Source organism: Epinephelus lanceolatus, chromosome 20, assembly GCF_041903045.1.
Source record: "Epinephelus lanceolatus isolate andai-2023 chromosome 20, ASM4190304v1, whole genome shotgun sequence".
In the NCBI taxonomy this organism is placed as follows: domain Eukaryota; kingdom Metazoa; phylum Chordata; class Actinopteri; order Perciformes; family Serranidae; genus Epinephelus; species Epinephelus lanceolatus.
In genome coordinates this window covers 28910182-28930470 of record NC_135753.1, presented here as the reverse complement: position 1 = coordinate 28930470, position 20289 = coordinate 28910182, and the positions used below count along the sequence as shown (strand labels likewise).

Sequence of the window (20289 nt, the reverse complement as noted above, 5' to 3'; positions counted from 1 at the left end):
AATTATCAAGATCATCATCTTATAAATTCTAGTATTTCTGAATAATCAAGATTATTATCTCATTAATTCAAAAGTACAAGAGCAGATTTGAAAGATAATTATAATAATAACAATAATAATAATAATAATTCAGAAAAACAGGGCAATTTTCTTTCTCAAGTGAATAAATTATGGTGGTAAAATCTTAACATTTTGGTGGTAATATTGTTAAATATGAGAATTTATTAATTTATTATTGTTATTATTACTTTTATATCAATTTCAATGTATTAATAATAATAATAAACTTTATTTGTATAGCACTTTCCAAACACAAAATGCAGCACAAAGTCAATGCACAAGCTAAAAAAGTAAAGAGTAGCCAAAGTAAAACCTATAATGAATATATAAGTATTTATATAATTTATTTGAATTCTGGACTGTTGGCTGGTAAAACAAGTTGTAAGATCTGGACTCTGGAAAGTGGTTATAAACATTGTCCAGTATTTTGTGACATTTTAAAGAAGAAACAATCAACTGAAGACGAACTCTTCATGGTGCAAAACTAAAATAGAAATATTATTACGTCATTTTGTTACTGATAAAATTGGTCTTGTGCACACAGCTTTAAAAAAAAAAAATCACCTTTCAGGACCTCAGGGACACCATACATGAAACCTCAGCCTGGGCTAAATGTTGTTAGTTCGTCACGGTCTCCTGAAACAGCGTCAGAGTGATACCTCCCTCGTTCCTTTGTCAGGGGATCGTCTGTCTCAGGGTCAGTCACGTGGTGTCCAGCAAGTTTCCGTGTTTACAGAGATGTGAACAGAGACGGCGGCAGGTCGGTGTTTCTGGAGGATGGTGTGCAGTCATGGCTTTTTTAAAGACGCAGGAGCGGACTAAAGAAAGGTTGGTGCTGCTGCTGGTGTTAACGCGACATTATTTCACTCGGTATTGTTGAGGGCTCAGTCTCAGCTCTGCGGCGGGTTGTTTGTGTCGGGCTGCAGACGGGAGTCCTGCTCCTCCTCAGGCCGGGACACTCACATAATGAGAGCTTCACTGTCAGCTGTCTGATGCACTCCTGCTATTAAAGGCACAATGAGACGCGTCTGTGAGGAGCAGGAAATTAGAGTCTAATACAACACAGTCCAGTCTGCTCATTGTAACCTGTCAGGACATGTCTTATATATGTAAAAACATATTTTAAAGTACTGTATGACTTTCTATAACCTTAAGTAAACCCTCAGGCGGCCATTGTCCCCCTAAGACCATGTGTCCTCATATGACAACGTCACATTTTGGGTTTACTTGACCTTATACTTAATTCTACTTCACTTAGACCTGTTGTCCTCGTTCATGGACACTTTTTGTGCCATCTAGTGGTAGTAAGAGCACACTACACTAATCCATGTAAAAACAAGATGGCAGCCATCTCTGTCAAGTCAGTCTGCAGCCGATCCCGACACAAAAGTGGACAAGGTCCAAAACCTGATCACATTTAATGATTGAAACTGGTTTATTTGTAGATTGATATGGCAACAAATTTGACCAATGTTAGCAACAGTAACGAGCGAAGACACTGTTAATCAAGAAGTAGTCGTTTGAGAACATTTAGACTCTATTGTCGTCTCGGTTGAAGACATTGAGACTCTATTGACGTCTGGTTTGAAGACACTGAAGCTTTGTCGTCTTGTTTGAGGACATTGAGACTTAGGGCCTGTCCCAATACCCACACTTCCCCTAGAAATACCCACTTGCACATGGTTGTGTGCGTTCACGTTTAGGCTAGTGGTGTCCCAAAACACAATTGAGGTAGTGGAAGTGGTTTCCAACACTTAAAACCCGCCCTGGATTCCAAGGGAGCCCCGACCCACACTTTCAACGAAGTGAAAGATGGAATTTCCCAGAACACCTTGCAAAGTCAGCAACTTTGACAAGTTTTGGTGGAAGACAATTTGTTACTCTACGTTCGGAATGTAGGCTATACAAACAACAGATGGTTGGACTAGCGTAAAGTCATCAGCAACTCGGTTGAACACAGCGTCAAAATATTTAAACTTACCCGAACAAAATCGATCACAACTAGAAGTCGTAGGCGCCTCCTGTTTTCAGCATTTCTTCTCCGTTGATTCATCAGACGCAGAAGAATAAACATAGCACATGCCACGACACAAGCGTTTTCAAATCTGAATGACTACCGGTATCTTGCATTGTTGCTACGTGTGACGTAGGCCTGCACGTCGGCCACGCCGATTTGTATAAAGTGGCGTCTCTTTTCTTAGGGAAAGATCTCCACCCTAATATTTCTCACTTCCCTCATCAAGGGTTATCTCGCAAACGAGGGCATTGTCGTCTCGTTTGAGGACGTTGAGACTTTATTATCGTCTCGTTTGAAGACATTGAGACTTTTTGTCGTCTCGTTTGAGGACATTGAGACTTTATTGTCATCTCGTTTGAGGACATTGAGACTTTATTATCGTCTCGTTTGAAGACATTGAGACTTTTTTGTTGTCTCGTTTGAGGACATTGAGACTTTATTGTCGTCTCGTTTGAGGACATTGAGACTTAATTATCGTCTCGTTTGAAGACATTGAGACTTTGTTGTCCCGTTTGAGGACATTTAGACTTTATTATCGTCTTGTTTGAGGACATTGAGATTTTGTCGTCTCGTTTGAGGACATTGAGACTTAATTTTCGTCTCGTTTGAGGACATTAAGATTTTTTCGTCTCGTTTGAGGACATTGAGACTTTATTATCGTCTTGTTTGAGGACATTGAGACTTTATTGTCGTCTCGTTTGAGGACATTGGGACTTTTTATCGTTGACATTGTTTGTTTATTTATACTTATTGGGTCCTACTGATCCCAAACAGCTAGGAGAAATTAAAAATGCATACCAAACAAAAGTTCGAGTCTCAGGAGGATATTAGGGCTGGGCGATATGTCCTGAAAATCATGTCACGATATTTCACAGCTATGTCTCAATATTTTTAAATCTCCCTAAAAGCATTTCATTAATGCTCGGACTGCAAGATAAAATTGAACATAACAATATTTCTGACCAAATACCTTCTGTGACGTGACAAAGTTGTAGGAATGACTAATGTTGTTGTTGTTGATGATGTCATCTCACACTCCTCTGTTGTCTTTCCTCAGATTTTCTCTGCTGTTGCTGGATCTGGAGGAGTATTACTTTGAGCAGCACACTGCGTACCATGTGACCACCAGCTCAAAGAAGGAGAGGTAATTCAGATTAACATCGTCAACTAATAACATCAGTCACTTCACCATATGTGACTGTATGAATGTGGTTTCTCTGTGAATCTTTAGCATAGTGGCCGTCTCCTCGGTTACTTAGTTTGTGAGGTGTCTCGGCTCTGACTCGTGTTTCTGTTCCTTTCTTGGAGATCCACAGTACTCACATGAGACTCACATTGACAAGTCCTTCCAAAATTACATCTTGTACAGTCCACTATAGTCTCTATGTCCTTTTTCTACATATATAATATAGTATTATATGATATGTGATAATCCTGACCACCATGTGGTGATGCCAAACCTCAATAATGTCTAAAAACCAGAATAAGTTGTTAACTGCGCAGATATGCCTGCAGGACTTTGTTGTACTTATCAGGTGTTTGCAGTTTGCAGGTACTGATATGTGGACAAAGTCTTAAAAGCTTGAGGCGGTTGTGTCAGCCTGTGAGAAGCAGCTGTTCAAACATCGATACTTGCTATGGAGGTCTGAGCAAACCAGAGAACAGTAACAAGCCTCTCAGAACAAGAGTAGTGAGACAGTTTTTTTATTGTCATGGTCAGTCTTATAAAGTGTATTTCACACGTCATACAGATGGTGTGTGATCATCTACAAGATCCCTGTCTTACTTTAACCTTCAGGCATCCTGGAGCCTCCTCACATGCATGCAGACAGTGAAGGACTCTGAGGCCTCCGAAAGTATCTCAACCATGACCATGGATGAATCATATACCTTCATACAGTTACTATTATTCATGATGACATTCACATATTTTCATATATAGTTCATCATTTTTCCACAGCACAAAGCGAATGGATTATGTGTCCAATATGGAGAAGGGACAGGGGTGACTGGGCTCAGCCTTAGAGATAGGGTGAGGAGCTCGGACATCAGGAGGGAGCTCGGAGTAGAGCTGCTGCTCCTTTGCGTCGAAAGGGGTCAGTTGAGGTGGTTCGGGCATCTGATCAGGATGCCTCTTGGGCGCCTCCTGTCAGAGGGAACACACTGGAGGGTTTACCTCATCTGGCCTGGGAACACCTCAGTCCCCAAGAAATGGCTGGAAAGCGTCACTGGGGAGAGGGACTTCTGGGGTGCTTTGCTTGGCCTGCTGCCTCCGTGACTCGTCCTGGATAAGCCAATGAAGATAGATGGATGGATGGATGGATTGATTGATTGATTGATGCCAGAAGACGTGTTCTCACACTGACATGTGATATGAACTTTACACTGAACTTTACACTACATGTCAGAGTCGTCTTGAACGGTGGTTCCCAACTGGTCCAGCCTTGGGGTCCAGATTTCTCCTTAGTCTTTCGTTCAAGGTCCACACAGTCTAATATAATCAGTGTCATACTTGTGTTTGACCATGACCTCGAACTAGTTTGCTGTCTCTGTCAAGTAGCTGTCCATCAGTCACTCACTCTACAGCAGGAAACAGCACTTCAAAAATAAAATCTGTGTGCCACAAAGTCACTGTACTTCAAAATAAAGTGTGTTTTATACAAACGTGACGGGCTCGTGAGTAGGGCTGGACGGTATGGCCTAAAATCAATATCACGGTATTATTTTGGGGGGATGCGGTGACGGTATGATATCGCGGTATCGTCTTCTCTCTTTTTTTTACACCTTAAATAAAACAATTTAAAAAGCCATACAAGTCTAGGATGGAAACTAATCTATCTATTGTTGTGCATGAAATATTTTACAGTATGTAAATGTTAGAGGGAAGAGGGAGGGCCGGCGGCTCCCGGGCCCCCTTCTCCCGCGAGCCTGGGTTTGAGGTGGTCGGCCAGGCCACCTCCATCACATACACGTAGCGAGGGAGGTGCATGAGGCAGGCCAGCTGGCGGCACATTGATTGCACTTGGTCAATTTATAATATTGCTTTTTAAAACTGTTGTCTGAATTCATTCTGGCTCAGGAGAAAATATATATTTTTAGCAAGCTAGCATTTAATTAGCATTTGTTTCCCTGACTTTTCTAAAAGGACTGCTAATAATGTCTTTTTGCTATACTGGTTTCTTTGTTACGTAGCATATTCATTCATGTATCAGGTTATATTTGTGTTATTCTTTACTGCAGTTAATGTGGATATATTTAAGAGTCTTGTGTCTAAGAGTGCTAACATGCTAACGTTAGCTGTTTTCCTTACAGAAAAGTCCGAGGCTCGTTCAAGATCTGCTCCAGATCTGTCATATTTGATCCAGATGATCTTGGAGAGCCAATTTTAAAGGTTTGTTTTAATAATATTTTATGTATAGCATGTCTTTTAACTCTTGCCACCAGATGTTTTTTTCCAACCCAAAAATGAGGGAAGAGAAGAGAAGAGAAGAGAGAGAAGTTTCCATAAATTTATAACCAAGTACCTCGATACTGATATTGCAACTATATTATGGGGTGACTGTTGGTGCTTTTGGAGGAAGAAGAATCAGTAATGTGGATATAATGACTGAGTGTATGAAGGAAAATAATAAAATAGCTAGAACATTAGAAAATAAGTTCAGAAAATTACATTACTTTGCTGTAATTCAGCCTTTAAAGCCAGGAAAAGACAACAGTTCAGATTTTATGTATCGAAAACCTAAGACAAAATCTAGTCTCATGTCATGAAATCAAATATTGCCCATCCCTTTTCTACTGTGCATGTTTTGCATGGACGTGTTATTGTACTTTGTGTGTCTGTTTTCCTGTAGATGTAGTACCCAGGTCTTTGTAAATCATGGTTCATAATAATTCGTTGCTGTTTCTGCAGATTCCTCTTCGAGACTGTAAGAAGATCGAGTTCATCGAGAGAGAGAACAACCCCTTCAACGAGTGAGTTGGTTTCATCTTCAGCGGACACGTTCAGCTCACACACTGTTGTTTACTCTTGAACTGGTCTGGTGACTTTGAAATGTTGTGCAAATGTTAACGAAACCTGGATGCCAATATTGAAACCAACATCTACAAATGATTGAGTGTACTGTATCGAATTACTTAGACCTAACATAGACTGTGATACCGCTTTCAGGTGACATCGCCAGGTAGTTCAGTTTGGAGCAGATTTGATGTTGGTTATTGTATGTTTTTCAGAAGAATCGCTAAAGTCATTAGCAGATTTTTTCATTTTTGATTTAGTTTAGGTTGAAACTTTCCAAGTGATGAATTACTGTGATGTTTTAACTTTTTTGTGTTTTACTCATAGGCCAAGACCATCTGCCCTCTCTATTCAGTGTGTTCAGGTGAGTCATCTTCAGAATCTCTTCTTGTATTTGACATGTTGATCTTCAGAGTCCTCTTGATCTGTTGAACTGTAATTAATGGTGATAGTTTGTTTCATTCGTCTTTGATTGTCCAGATTTATTATCTTTAATGGTTTCAGCAGTGTGTTATTTGTCATGATGGCTTTTCAAAGTAAAACCCAACTTTCGCTTCCTCTTTAATTTCAGGTTATTTACATCAAAGAGAGCAATGTCATAGCACCTTACAGAAATGAAAGGGTGAGTCAACTGAAGCTCGACGGGGGTTTTCCTCTGATGTTTTTTATATGCCAGGAGCTGTTTCCAGAGAATGGACTGTGCTCTATATGTTTCTGTTTGTTCTCAGTGTGAAAATCTGTTCATGCAGATCTACAATTTATCATAGTTTAGTCTGGTTTTAATTTTCTCTACTTGTAAACATGTGGAGGGTGATGGTCCTGTTGAGTGTAAAGCGGGATTTGTACTTATGTGTCAAATCGACACCATACCTATGGCGTAGGCTCTGCGTCGATGTAGAGCCTACATCTTACCCTAAAGTGCACCTCCCCAGATATGTAACTACACGTCGCGGTGAAGCAGACCTCCTGTCTATTTTTGTAAGCTGAAACCATTTCTCTCAGTGGAAACAAAGCTATTTTACTTTACTCACAGATAAGAAACAATAAACTGTGAAGACAATAAAGCCTCCACAAAAATAGCATTTTAAGTCTTGTGTGTGATTTATCCTGGCTTCATATGAGTAGAGGAAATCTCAGCTAGTCACTAGGCTAATTTATACGATGTAAAATGCAATAGACTTGTGCTAATAACGTTAGCATGTTATATTTGTTTGGAAAACATGTTTAGTATAAGACAGTTGTTTTGTCAGTGAACCTTGTGAGTTGTAATGGAGCCGAATTATGTACTGTTACCTTTGTTAAATGTTGCTGTTGTCCCTGACTTTATATGAGAAGAGGAAAAGTCCACTAGCCACTAGGCTAATTTATACAATGTAAAATGCCATAGGCTTGTGCTAATAATGCTAGCATGTTGTATTGGTGGGGAAAAAGTGTCCAGATAAAGACAAGTGTTTGTCTGTGAATGCTGCGAGTTATAATGAAGCTGATTTGTGTACTTGTGTGTGAAATTGTCGCTATTAAGCCATGTTTAATGTGTGTTTAATGTGTGTTTTGAATCAACTAAACTTTACAGCACTTCACAGAAACCACACTGCTGACTAGTGTTTTGGAGGTGTAACTGCAGAGTGACACAGACACACCACGCAAATATAAATGCTCACAACGGTGTGCATAGGCTCTGCTTAGAGCTGACGCACAAGTATAAATCCTGCTTAAATAGTGTGTGAAAAACAATTAGTCACACTTGACTTCTTGCAGCCTCTCACAGAATGTGGATTTTAGCTATTTGGAAACTTTGCTCTTCCAGGCATCGCACTAGGCTTCATGTCGTGTGGTCATGCTTATTCTCATACTACAACACAACTTCTCACCCATTATGTCAAAATTAAGATCTATAATGAGTTAGTCGAATACATTTCAAGAAAAAAATAAGTGCTGAGAGCTCGGAAAAGGCTCCAGATTTGCTCATCTATTCAACTTCTTAAACTTCTCTCATCACTTTGACAGGGGTTGAAGAAAGTGACTTTTCAGTTGGAGGGTTGGAGTAAAACAGAAGATGTCGTTCAGACATTACTTCAGGTATGTCAGCTACTTCAAAACAATAGTTGCTGCAGGAGTGGGAGATAAATTTACTCCCACTGAGTGTGTTTGTTTGAATAAACTGAGCTGTTAGATGGAGCTTGACTCAGGAGTACATGAATTCGGATACTTGCAGCTCTGGTATGTGTTGGTGTTGCTCCACTTATTTTTGACTGGTGAAATTTGCAGCTCCACAGGGCGTCCTGTCTGGAGAAACTTGGAGACCAGACTGCAATGGTGAGTCAGTCGGTGCTAAAGTTCAAACACACAGTGGGCATCTAAAGCCTGGGATATTATGAGTGATGATAATCACAAGTGTTAAAGATCCACTCAGCTCCTTGTACTTTATTCTGCTTAATCGTACTTCCTTAAGTGCATTAATATTTTTTAAACTGTTGATATAATCATCTGTGATCAAACATACAGTTCTTGTGTTTTTCCAGATTGCAGCCAATTTACAGTCACGGCTGGCGAGGACGTCCTTCGACAAAAACTGGTATGTTGACTTAAAAAGAAGTGCTTTAAAACATTTACAGTTTTAGTATTAATAATTTGTTGGAGTATGCAGCTGGTAAAGATAACATTGGGACTCTGTGTGAAGCTTTCAGAGTGTTGCTGAGAAGCCTCACATGGAGTGCGTGGTGGAGATGGTCACGCCTCTCGTGTCCAATCCCGGCCACGTCTGCATAACAGATGAAAGCCTCTACTTCCAGCCTCTCAATGGATATCCGGTGAGCCGCCACATCTGAGTGGACATGCTGAGCTTTGTTATTGAGCTGCGGTAATAAAATAACATCATGTTTCTATGGCTTGTCATTTCAGGAGCAGGTGATTCAAATCAAACTCCACAGAGTGAGGAGAATCTACAAGAGACGGCATGGACTCAGACCTCTGGTGAGTACAGCTAGTCAGTGTGAGTCAATATATAATAATGTAGGCAGGAAGGGTCTAATAATTTCAAATGCTCATGTTTGTGCTCATGTTTCTCCTCACCCAGGGTCTGGAGGTGTTCTGTACTGAGAACGATTTCTGCTCTGACATCTACCTGAAGTTTTACAACACGGCCGACAGAGATGAAATCTACTATTACATCGCCACTTTCCTGGGTGAGAAAACTTCAGGCCGTTTGTAATCTGTTTCAGAGAGTCTTGACTTCCAAAATGATCTTGAGTCTTAAAAACAAGGTCAACAGTATTGATGATCAGGTCTCATGGATGTAAGTTAGTTTCTCTGTGTGCTGCTTTTCCTTTTTCGCAGACTTCTGATATGAAAGTTTTGTATTGATTGAATCTGTCTTTCATTTCAACACTACTGGCCTTCAAAGACAGTTTCAGCTCTTAGCATTGATCCAAATATTGGCATTCACCTTTGGAAACCGTTACTGATAAAACAACGTGAAACATGACTGATTGAACCCTGCTGTCTTTCAGAGAACCACATGACGGAGCACACAGCAGAGAGTTACATGCTGCAGTGGCAGCGCGGCCACCTGAGCAACTACCAGTACCTCCTTCACCTCAACAACCTGGCTGACCGCAGCTGCAACGACCTCTCCCAGTATCCCGTCTTCCCCTGGGTCATCGCTGACTATACCAGCGCGCAGCTGGGTGAGTTAATAGCAAAGATTAATTTACATAACATGTTACTGCAGAGGCCTAATGTGATCAGGATCAGAGCCCAGCTACCTTACAATTGTTCTCATATCTGATATTGTGTGTTTGAAGTGTTTGGCATTATAAAACATAGTGAGAGGAGCAGTAATGGTTTCACTCTCACTGTTGCGGCTCATATTAGACATGCATCAGTAGTCAACTGTCAGAACTGCTTTCTCTGTTTCACAGACATGACAAATGCTGCCACGTTCAGGGACCTGGGCAAACCTGTGGGAGCCCTAAACAAGGAGCGACTAGACCGACTGCTGGTGAGACTCTGCTGCTCCTGTGTCTTTTTTTTTATATGTAACCCAGTGACTGGATGGACAGCAGCAAACCACTATTTACTATGTAAAGATATCGTGGAGTAATGTGGTAGACGGTCCAACTGCATGTGCTTGTTAGTGCATGTGGGTCTCGGTGAGTGTGTCCCTCTGGCTGGCTATTTGCCGTCTCTCTGCACTGCGCTCATGTGGCAGCTACAGTTGATAATGCTGTCCTGACCTGAAAAAACGGACTCGGTGTGCAAAGGCCTTTACTCAAGGTAGCAGTGTGTTTCATTTGGTCGCCTGTCAATGCTGTCAAATCCCTTTTACCCACTCAAGTTGCTCTGAATAGAGTGAAACACAGGAAACACCAGGTTTACGTAATTGTTTATGTTACGTGACAAACTTTCTTGGGGCTATGTTAGAATGAAATTACATGATCGTTGTTTTATTATGGATATATTTAAATATTTGCTACATATTGTTTCTTTGCTGCGAGTGTCAGTAAACATCAGTAAACAGAGTTGTTGTGTCCACAGGCTCGCTACAGAGGCATGCCTGAACCTCGCTTCATGTACGGCAGTCACTACTCATCTCCAGGCTACGTCCTCTTCTACCTGGTCAGAGTCGGTATGTCACACACAATATCACACAAGCTACAGTGTGTATGGAAGCACAGAACACACAGTGTACATTCAGTGTGTCAGACACTTTCTCTTTTTGTTTGCATGCTTGTCTGTGCTGCAAGAACACTGTCTCTGTCTCTCTGACACACTGGAGACAGACCATTAAAATGATTTTAAAAAATATATCAAATGCACTTTTCTGGGTTTCTTTTTTAATCTCTGTGGAGCAACTTTCAGAGCAGCTGTTTATGTGTTACACTACAGCAGTCTAACGTGTCATCACACAAATATAAATGTATTCTGGGACTCAGAGCCTGTTTATGTGAAGCTGCCATCTTTGCTTCTGCTGAAAAATGGAGCTAATATTGTGTTAATGCTTTCTGTCCTCCCCCCTGCAGCTCCAGAGCACATGCTGTGTCTCCAGAACGGACGCTACGACCACGCAGATCGCATGTTTAATAGGTACGTTATTTCTGTCGAATCAAACACTCAGAAAAACCTTAAATGAGTTCATTTATGTAACGTGCTGAATTTCTGTTCTCTTATCTTGTCTGTCACCACGACACATTTGATAAACCTTGAATTTTTAGGATGACGTGTCAATGATAAGAATATTTATTGATCCCATACTGTGTTAGATGTTTATTTTTGACAGTTTATGAATATTATCAGGGGAGAAAACTAATTAATACATGAAAAATGATTTCACATGTTGGTATTAACAGCCCTGTTTTGATTTCTTACAGCATAGCTGATACATGGAAAAACTGCTTAGAGGGGGCAACTGACTTCAAAGAGGTAAAATATGACTCAGCTGTGTATTATGTCAGTGAGACACTACTGCTGTCTTCACCAGATATTTTCCTGCAAGTGAAGAGTTTGTGCTGTCAGTACAGACATATCAGAGTTGCACACCAACATGAACATAGTCATCGATGTAAAATGATCCATATACAGTATCCATGCTGCCATCTTCACTTTTATGTACTGTGTCTCCCTGACAAAGCAGTATCTAGAGTGTCTTCATATGTTTTCTGTGGAAGTGTTTCATGGCTTGTGTGCTTTGTGTGAATGTCTTTGCACTAACGCAGCTGATTCCAGAGTTTTATGGGAACGACTGCAGCTTCCTGGAAAACAAACTGAATCTAAGTTTGGGCAGAAGGCAGAACGGAAGCTTAGTCAGTGACGTTGTTCTCCCACCGTGGGCCTCAGGTAACTTTCTGATCATGGTATGTCTGTACAGACTGTATTAAAGAAGTGGATGTAGCTGCCGTGACGTCACCTTGTGGACTACAGTTTGGAAGCAGGAGTTCGGCATTTTGGCCATAGCCCTAAAGCATCCCCGGCTTTACCGTCTGTTTTACTTTAAATGGGACCATAATTTACAAAATGAGCATCATGCTGTGTTGAAGAAGACTTGAACCTAGCGACTGGGACCATAAACTCATCAGGAAAATGTTTACTGAGTAAATAAATTAAGTGAGAAGTCGGGTCATTTTCTTACTGACGCCAGTGGAGTCGCCCCCTGCTGGCCATTAGAAGGACTACCATGTTAAAGCACTTCATCTTTGGCTTTATTTTTCAGACCCCAAAGCTACGTCCACTATTTCATGCAGTCTGTGTCTGCATGTGAACTCTGTTGGATCCAGGTGTCATTTCCTCTCCTTCACCTTACTCCGTCCTGTTTGTCTTGACTCCAGATACCAGTGATTTTCTTCAGAAGCACAGGACGGCTCTGGAGAGTCAGTTCGTGTCGGAGCACCTTCACGAGTGGATCGACCTGGTGTTTGGCTTCAAACAGAGAGGCAGTGAATCTGTCGCAGCCCACAATGGTAAAATAACTGCCATCTGTTGTCAACATGACACCAGCCAAAACTGGACAAAGACTCATATTTATCTCTTTGCCTTTCAGTGTTTCACCCACTGACTTACGAAGGAGGCATCGACTGCGACAGGTATCCAAGAACAACACTCGCAAATCACTATTAAAGATATTTAACATTACACTGTGGAGCTGACTTTCCATTTCTCTGCAAAGCATCGAGGACCCCGACCAGAGGATTGCCATGCTGACGCAGATCCTGGAGTTCGGCCAGACGCCCAAACAGCTGTTCACCATCCCCCACCCTCAGAGGATCACACCCAGGTTTCACAACATAACTCGGAGCCCCAGCAGCAACTCAACAGTCAGTGAACTGTCTCCAGGTAGGACTGCAGAAACACACACACAGTTAAAAAGAATCAAAGCAGCTTGTGAACAAGGCTGCTCTTTCAAATTTGAGGTTGTGTTATAATATTTGTAAACCGACTAATGGTGCCGACGGTGATTCACACCTTAGTGTGCAGGTTTCTTTGAATAATGCAGCACTTGACTCGTGCAGTTTGGGAGGGAATTTGTATTTCAGTGAATCCTCCCTGTTCGAGTAGTGTGGTCAGAAATTTCTGTGTCGCATCATGACTTGACCCAAACCATTTTTTTTAACCAATAAAGTCACAAACAGTCAATAATCTCCTGATTTATTTTATTTCCAGTGATTAAAATCATCATAGTGAATGTGCATAAGCAGCATCCACCACCATCTAACACATAAAAGTGTCATTTTCGTCTCCATATACCCTTACTGCAGTTATCCCTGTGTGTCTTTGCAGCCTCTCCGAGCGAGGACTCGTCCTTCGAGGACCTGACCGAGGAGAGCAGGAAGTTAGCCTGGGCAAACATGGGAAATCTGAAACCCATCTCCAGCCACAAGATCCATAAAGAGTAAGTCAGGATGTGTCCGAATAGCTGCAGTAATGACAAAGCACGAACATAATTGCAGTGCCGGTCCACTTACAGCTGAAATGAAAGCTCTGTTGAAAATATGAGGAAGTGCATGCAAAGCTCGAAGGCGGCAGGCAGCTGCAGGAAGGAAAATAGAAACCTATTAAAATGTATTGTGAGGTCACTGTCTGTTCTGTCTTCAGTAATTGTAGTGTGACTGCTACATTAAGCTAAGCACATCCTCCCCTCTGCATTTGTCCTGTAGGTATTTATACATGTGTTCTGTCTGTGTGTTGAATGTGCAGGGCTTTGACGGGCATCGCCGTGACTCGAGATGGAGCAGCTATTTTCTCCACATCTCAAGGTCTGGAAAATATCTTAACATCTTAAATCTGAGACAAATATTGATCATTGTAGAGGTCCGAACAGGATCAAAAGACAGATCTGCAGTGAAGTGTCACCTGATCAACTCTAATCCAGTGGATCCCAACTGGTCCAGATTCCTCCTTCGTCACTAGATCAAGGTCCACAGTTTAATGTACTCTGTGTCATAGTTGTGTTTGGCCATGTCATCAAGCTAGTTTACCATCTCAGTCAAGTAGCTGTCAGTTAGTCACTCACTCTACAGCAGGAAATGCACTTCAAAATAAAAGCTCTGTGGCAGAAATTCACTGTACTTCAAAATAAAGTGTGTTTCTTGTGGTCCATTCAGAATAGACCTGTGAACCAGAGTCAGACTTGTTTTGTAATGTATTATGGTTTAAAGCACAACAGTATAGATGACTGTTTGGTGGGGCACAGGAGGCATGAATATGAAGTATACTTTAAAATTACTCTTTGTTAAAACCATGCTTGATTCATAGATTAAAAATAAAACCTCTACAGTTCCAACAGCTCAGGAGGGGCAGACAAAATATGTCCTGTTTACACAGCTCCTCCTCAAAATGGTTTACTGATATTGAGCACTGTTAAATTGACAGTCACCCCGTACAATATTGACAAAATTGAAATTATATTAGTATGAGTTAATATGCCTGTAAAAAACTGCAGGTTCCCATGTCTTGTTAGATATAGAGAAGAAAGTATTATCAACTTGTATGTTTGTAATAAGTGCATTAACAAGTAAAAAAAACAAAAAACAAACAGTAAATACTTTTATAAATAGTGCTATAAAATATTAGTGATTAAAAAACTGTTAAAAACACACCCACATAGAAATCAGTTGCCTCGAACACGGTGATGTGTTTCTTCTATATATCTGTGATTTGTCAACATGAAAATGGTTGTCTAAATAAAAAACACCAATAATGAAATAATGATATAATTGAATTATTAAAATTATTTTGATTTTATTTTAATAGCTCAGAGGTTTTTAATTTTATTTTATTTTTTTTTAAGTAATAAAACTTCAGACTTCGGGGCCTGTCCTGCAGGTGGATCCTCAGTCCTAATTTATATAATTTTTTGGGCTTGTTTTATAATTTATTATATTTAGTGACATAGTGTGATTTAACTTTGTGGGCTTGACAGTATGGTAACTTTCTCTTTAAAAAAAAAAAAGTTTTAAGATTTATTTATTTTATTTTAATTTTTTTTATTTTTTTATTAACATTTCATGTTAATAAATGTCATGTTTGTATTTTTCTTTTATTTTTCTGTGTTTCTTTTGTCTGGTTTTTAGGGTGCTTTAAATTTATTGTCTTCTTTTTTCTTTTTAGGGTTTTTTTTTTATAAATTAATTCAATCAATTTTATTTATAAAGCTCAATATCACAAATCACAGTTTGCCTTTAACGGGGGGAAAAAAAAAATAAAATAAAATATATTTATCTTTTATTATTATTATTAATTGATTTATCTGTCTTGTTCCTGTTGTGCTGCACTTACTCAGCTGTATCACTCTTTATTCCAGACTCCACACTTAAGATGTTTTCCAAAGAGCTGAAGGACTTCCAGAGGAGCATGTCCTTCTCTAACATGGTACAAAGCTGTATTTGCTGTTTACCTCACTTCCTCTCTGATAATGTCAGACTCACTCTGAGCAGTAAATCACTCTGCTGTTTTTCAGGCATTATCTTCATGTTTGATGTTGGCAGACGGTAAAACTGTGGTGTGTTCTTCCTGGGACAACAACGTGTATGTATATCATATATGAACATAATGATTTTCAAAACTATCTCCATGACGTCACACTGACCTGCGTGTTTCTCTCCCCTCAGTTATTTCTACTCCATCCCGTACGGCAGGCGGCAGGACACACTGATGGGTCACGATGATGCCGTCAGTCAAATGTGTTGGTTTGATGACCGGCTGTACACGGCGTCCTGGGACTCCACCGTCAAGGTAGAAACTAAAACTCTGCTGTTGTTAAGCTATGACATTATCAGGCATTTTGATATCTGGACAAGTTGAGAGTCTGTAAAAATGCCAATAACACAACATGACATCATTGTTGACAGATGTGGTGCAGATATTAGTTTTTATGTTTTTCCTGGGGTGTGTTGGTGTCTGATTGAGATGATGTTGTTATTCCACAGGTGTGGCAGTGTGCCTCTGACAGCTCCTCCAGTCACAAGAGATCCCAGTTTCAGTTACTGGCTGAGTTGGAACATGATGCTGGGGTGAGGGCACAGATGTTAGCTTTGTATTTAAACATCCCATATTATAAAAAACATGTTTGATTTCCATGTCCTTTGTAAAATATGTTAATAGTATGAAAAGGGTCAGTCCACAGAGAAATGCTCACAGATTGTATCAGAAACTGTGGCTTTAAACGAGCTGACGGGACTTCTGTGAAGTTGTGATGTCACAACTAACGGCCAGTTTCAAGCTTAAACATAAACTGAATGATTTGGTCCCTTTGACAGGAAGTAACCATGGACCCAAGCTGTTGCCTAGCAATGCAATTACAGTGAAACAGTCTTGACTTTAATAACACGGAGGAAATAAAATGTGGCAAAGCCTGAGTCTGAACACTGAAACGTCTCTTACGTGCATGTACAGGTGAACACCATCGGTCTGAATCCAGCGGGGACTCTGCTGGTGTCCGGCTGTAAAGATGGGACCGTCACCATCTGGGACACCGGCAGCTACGGGACGCTGCAGCAGGTCCACTGCTGCCACACTGGAACCATCCATCACATGGCCTTTAGCCCTGGTATGTGTCAAAGAATCTGACCTCATGTGAAACTGGTGTGTGTTATGAGTTATCTGATGGAGCTTCTTGATTGGTTTATCAGAGCAGCCTTTCAGTTGGTGCAGTATAAATGTTGCCTTCAAGGGTCAGTGCTGAGAACAGTAATTGGCTCTGCTTTGCTGTTTATTGTTTTGCACCTACAGACTAACTTTATCACACTGCAGCCAAGTGGCTGGCTGCGCTTTTATTTGTGTTGCTGTGAGTCATTACTGCAGGAGAGAGAACGGCAACAATACATCTCCAGCAGCGCTCTTTGCTCCATTATACCTCATTATAAAGTCCTGGAAATCTGTGTTGTAGAACTTTGTCTCTAAGCCCTATAAAAACCTGGTTATATGACAGTCTGCTAGTTGGCCATTTTCTCTTGCATTACTAGTTTTCAAAGCTGAACTTGAGAAATTACATCACAACATTTCAAAGATCTGAGTGACCCAGACACCATGACTAAAGTGATGATTCTGGTTTTTACATCCTCAGATAGCCGACACGTCCTCAGTGTCGGTGCTGACTCCTGCATGAAGGTTATTGACGTCCAGACGGGAATGGTGATCTCATCTGTGAAAGCTGAGGAGGAGCAGAGGTGAGGTCGCTCAGTCACAGTTATAAAGCTCACAGCATTTGAAGCTCCTTATAAAGCCAGAGAGTCATATATATAATTGAGAATGTATGTTATAAATCTTATTTTCATAAGTAGGTTTCTTTGAGCTACACTGTACATGTAAGGGATTAGACTGCACTGCAGTACAGGTATTTAGGTCAAATAGTTTCTACATAGTTTCGGCCAGAGGTGGGAGTAAGTCACACAGTAACAAGCTTCCTAGAGGAACAGCAATGGAGACTGGGGCTCTGACATCATAATGTAGCCCTACAGCTCTAAAGGGCTCTGAAGTGAAACAGGAGCCACTAACTTAACTAATACGTTAGCTACACAGACACTGATGTGATGTGGCTTGTGTTTGAGCTCTCACACCTCAGCTCTTGGCTGTTTAAAATAGAAACTGATTCACTTTGCTGACTGATGCTACAAGTCAAACGTGTGTGTGGGTCCAGGTGTTTCTGCTGGGACGGGCACTCGGTGCTGTGCGGGGGAAAGTCAGGTGACCTCCTGCTGTGGGACCTGCTCAGCAATACAGTCACCCAGAGGATCCCTGCACACTCAGGTACACCTCATCTTCTCACATGCACCAGCTAATATAGTAAATATTCTATTTGCTTCTTATATTGAGTCACTCACAACAATATTTCAACTTTTTACCTTTTACTTTTTTTTTTACCAAATGTGACAAAGATTTTTTATAACTCTCAATGTATCCTGACAGCAGTACATGTGGCAGACAGTCTGTGAAAACAATCATGCTCCTTTGCCTCCTCATAGTTTGTTTCAGCTTGACTGATTCCAACATGGCAGCAGGGTCTCAAATGTTCTCATTTGACAGCTAAACAGTACGCTAAAATATGTTTCTGAAAACATCTGAGGCGAGAAAAAGGCAGTGCAGTAACACAATCTTGACTCATACTTGAATCAAGTTTGACAGTGTGACTGCAGTTAATGAGCAGCGATTGAGACACAGCCTACCTGAGCTTTAACTGAGCCTTTGTACCACTTCCTCAAGGTATTAATCAGGGCTGCCCCCTGAATAAGAATTTTCCTAGTTGATCAATAGTCATCATTTAGGGCCATTAGTCCACTAGTCACCCGCATGTTTACGATATTAATTTAATGATTAAATGATATATTTTGGTGGTTTGAGTTGAAGGTGTGAGAAAGAATAGTATCAGTAACATTGTTAACACTGTGCTACATTACAGAGAAATACAAAACCGTACTAATGAGCCTTCATTAATATAGGCCTATATTTTATCTACAAGTGCACGTCACACACTGAGCGAGCCGCCTGTTAATGACGCTGTGGGCTAATGGGCATGTAGCTACTTCCATGTTTCAGATGATACGTCATGTTTGTAGTCGACCAATGAAGATGAGTTTACATATCACCTTGGGTTCGTCCTTCACCTTCTCAAAATGATCCCACACTTTGGATTTCCTGTCTGACACTAGAGGCTGTACCCATGGTGCATCTTTAACCACCTGTACTATGTGATTTATTTTAACAAGGCGCAGCTCCTTATAGAGTTTCACGATTGTTTCTTCTTTTTTAAAAAAAAAAATTGTCTGCGACTAAGCGACAAATGAAATCTTGCCGATTAATGTTTGGGCAGCCCTAGTATTTATGCTGCTTGCCAGTACCTGTAAATAAAGATCCTTGCAGTATGACTAAGTGAGAGAAGTATGTACTTGTAAATGTCCACTGTAAACATGTTGTCTTTGCACAGGTGCTGTCACCGCCATGTGGATGAGTGAGCTGTGCTCCACAGTGATCACAGGCGGAGAGGACAGACAGATCATCCTCTGGAAGCTCCAGAGTTAAAGCACCGTTTCTGCATGACCCATCTGCTGGGGAGACTTCCAGTGCAGTTTACAATACCGGCCAAGTATCCTGCAGACCACATGACCCAACCACAGTATCTGACTTTGAACAGAGACTCATGAAAGACTTGTGAGGAGCTGAAAACAAACTTTAAACGTACAGTATCGCAGAGCAGTTGGAGGGAGAAGAGGACTTAAATCTCTCTCAGCTGTTCTCTAATGAAAAACCAACCAAAAGGTCACATACAGTCATGTTAGTTCATAGCTGCATATTGAGAGAAAATGTCCAGTTGCAGTTTGTGCATGGGAGCAATTCAATTTGATTTAATTTATTTTATTAAGCCCTCAGAGGGCTTCACAGCATACATACAACATCACTCTGTCTGTCCTTGGCAGACAAGGAAAAACAATAATGGTAGAAACCTCAGGAGGAGCAACTGAGGAGGGACCCCTCGATCAGGACTGACAGATGTGCAATAGATGTCGTGTATCAGCATAATAAATGTTCAGTGATCCATATGACAAAATGATGCATTGAGACAGAAATAGAGAGGAAGAGGAGCAGGAAGCTGAAACCATGTAAACGCCTTATATTTCACTTCAGTTTTATTATTTTAAATGTGTGTGGATTTTTTTTTTCTGTTATGCATCATGTTATATTACCTTTTTTAATTAGTGATCATGTCTCTGTAGATTTATGTGCAAGTGGACTTAAAAGCTTCAGGCTGCTCAGGTGTTATCATTATCCAAATAACATGCATCTGTAAAAGTAATCGTTCCTGTCTCGTGTTTGTTACCTTTTTTAAGGCCTCAGATTTCTAGAAAGTTAGTTATGATCAGCTTCACAGGCTGCAACCAGTTGTGGAAAGTGGAAGTGGAAAAAAGTAGTGACCATAAACTGTCTTAAAAACATGAAAACATAAACCATTTCTCTGATGTCATAGGCAGTGCCATATGTTTCGAACACTAAATTCAACACATTCTCCAGCTCATCTGTGCGTTGTCGAGTGTTGGAGATATCGGCTGTAGAGATGTCTGCCCTCTCTTGAATATGATGGAACTAGATGGCACTCAGTTTGTGGAAGGAAGCGTACATCTACTCATGGATGAGAGTTTTGTGCTTATGACAGCGCAAGATTTAATGGCCTCTGCTGAGCTGCGGCTTTAGCTAGTTCGGTGGTGCTAGGTGA

The 20289-nt window shown here is 40.7% G+C and overlaps 1 protein-coding gene across 1 annotated transcript; it reads left to right on the top strand.

The window, feature by feature from the left end:
- Positions 1-760: 760 nt before the first annotated feature.
- On the top strand, positions 761-19868 carry nsmaf (neutral sphingomyelinase (N-SMase) activation associated factor). Its single transcript, XM_033639084.2, has 31 exons — positions 761-888; positions 3135-3221; positions 5390-5468; positions 5988-6049; positions 6420-6456; positions 6664-6714; positions 8100-8171; positions 8361-8408; positions 8615-8667; positions 8773-8902; positions 8994-9065; positions 9169-9277; positions 9602-9778; positions 10013-10092; positions 10629-10719; positions 11114-11177; positions 11462-11513; positions 11807-11927; positions 12416-12547; positions 12628-12670; positions 12754-12920; positions 13365-13476; positions 13782-13840; positions 15388-15455; positions 15544-15611; positions 15695-15818; positions 16013-16096; positions 16479-16632; positions 17149-17251; positions 17722-17831; positions 19006-19868. The coding sequence occupies exons 1-31, from the start codon at positions 851-853 to the stop codon at positions 19098-19100; spliced, it is 2742 nt and encodes a 913-aa protein (XP_033494975.2). The 5' UTR covers positions 761-850; the 3' UTR covers positions 19101-19868.
- Positions 19869-20289: the final 421 nt, after the last annotated feature.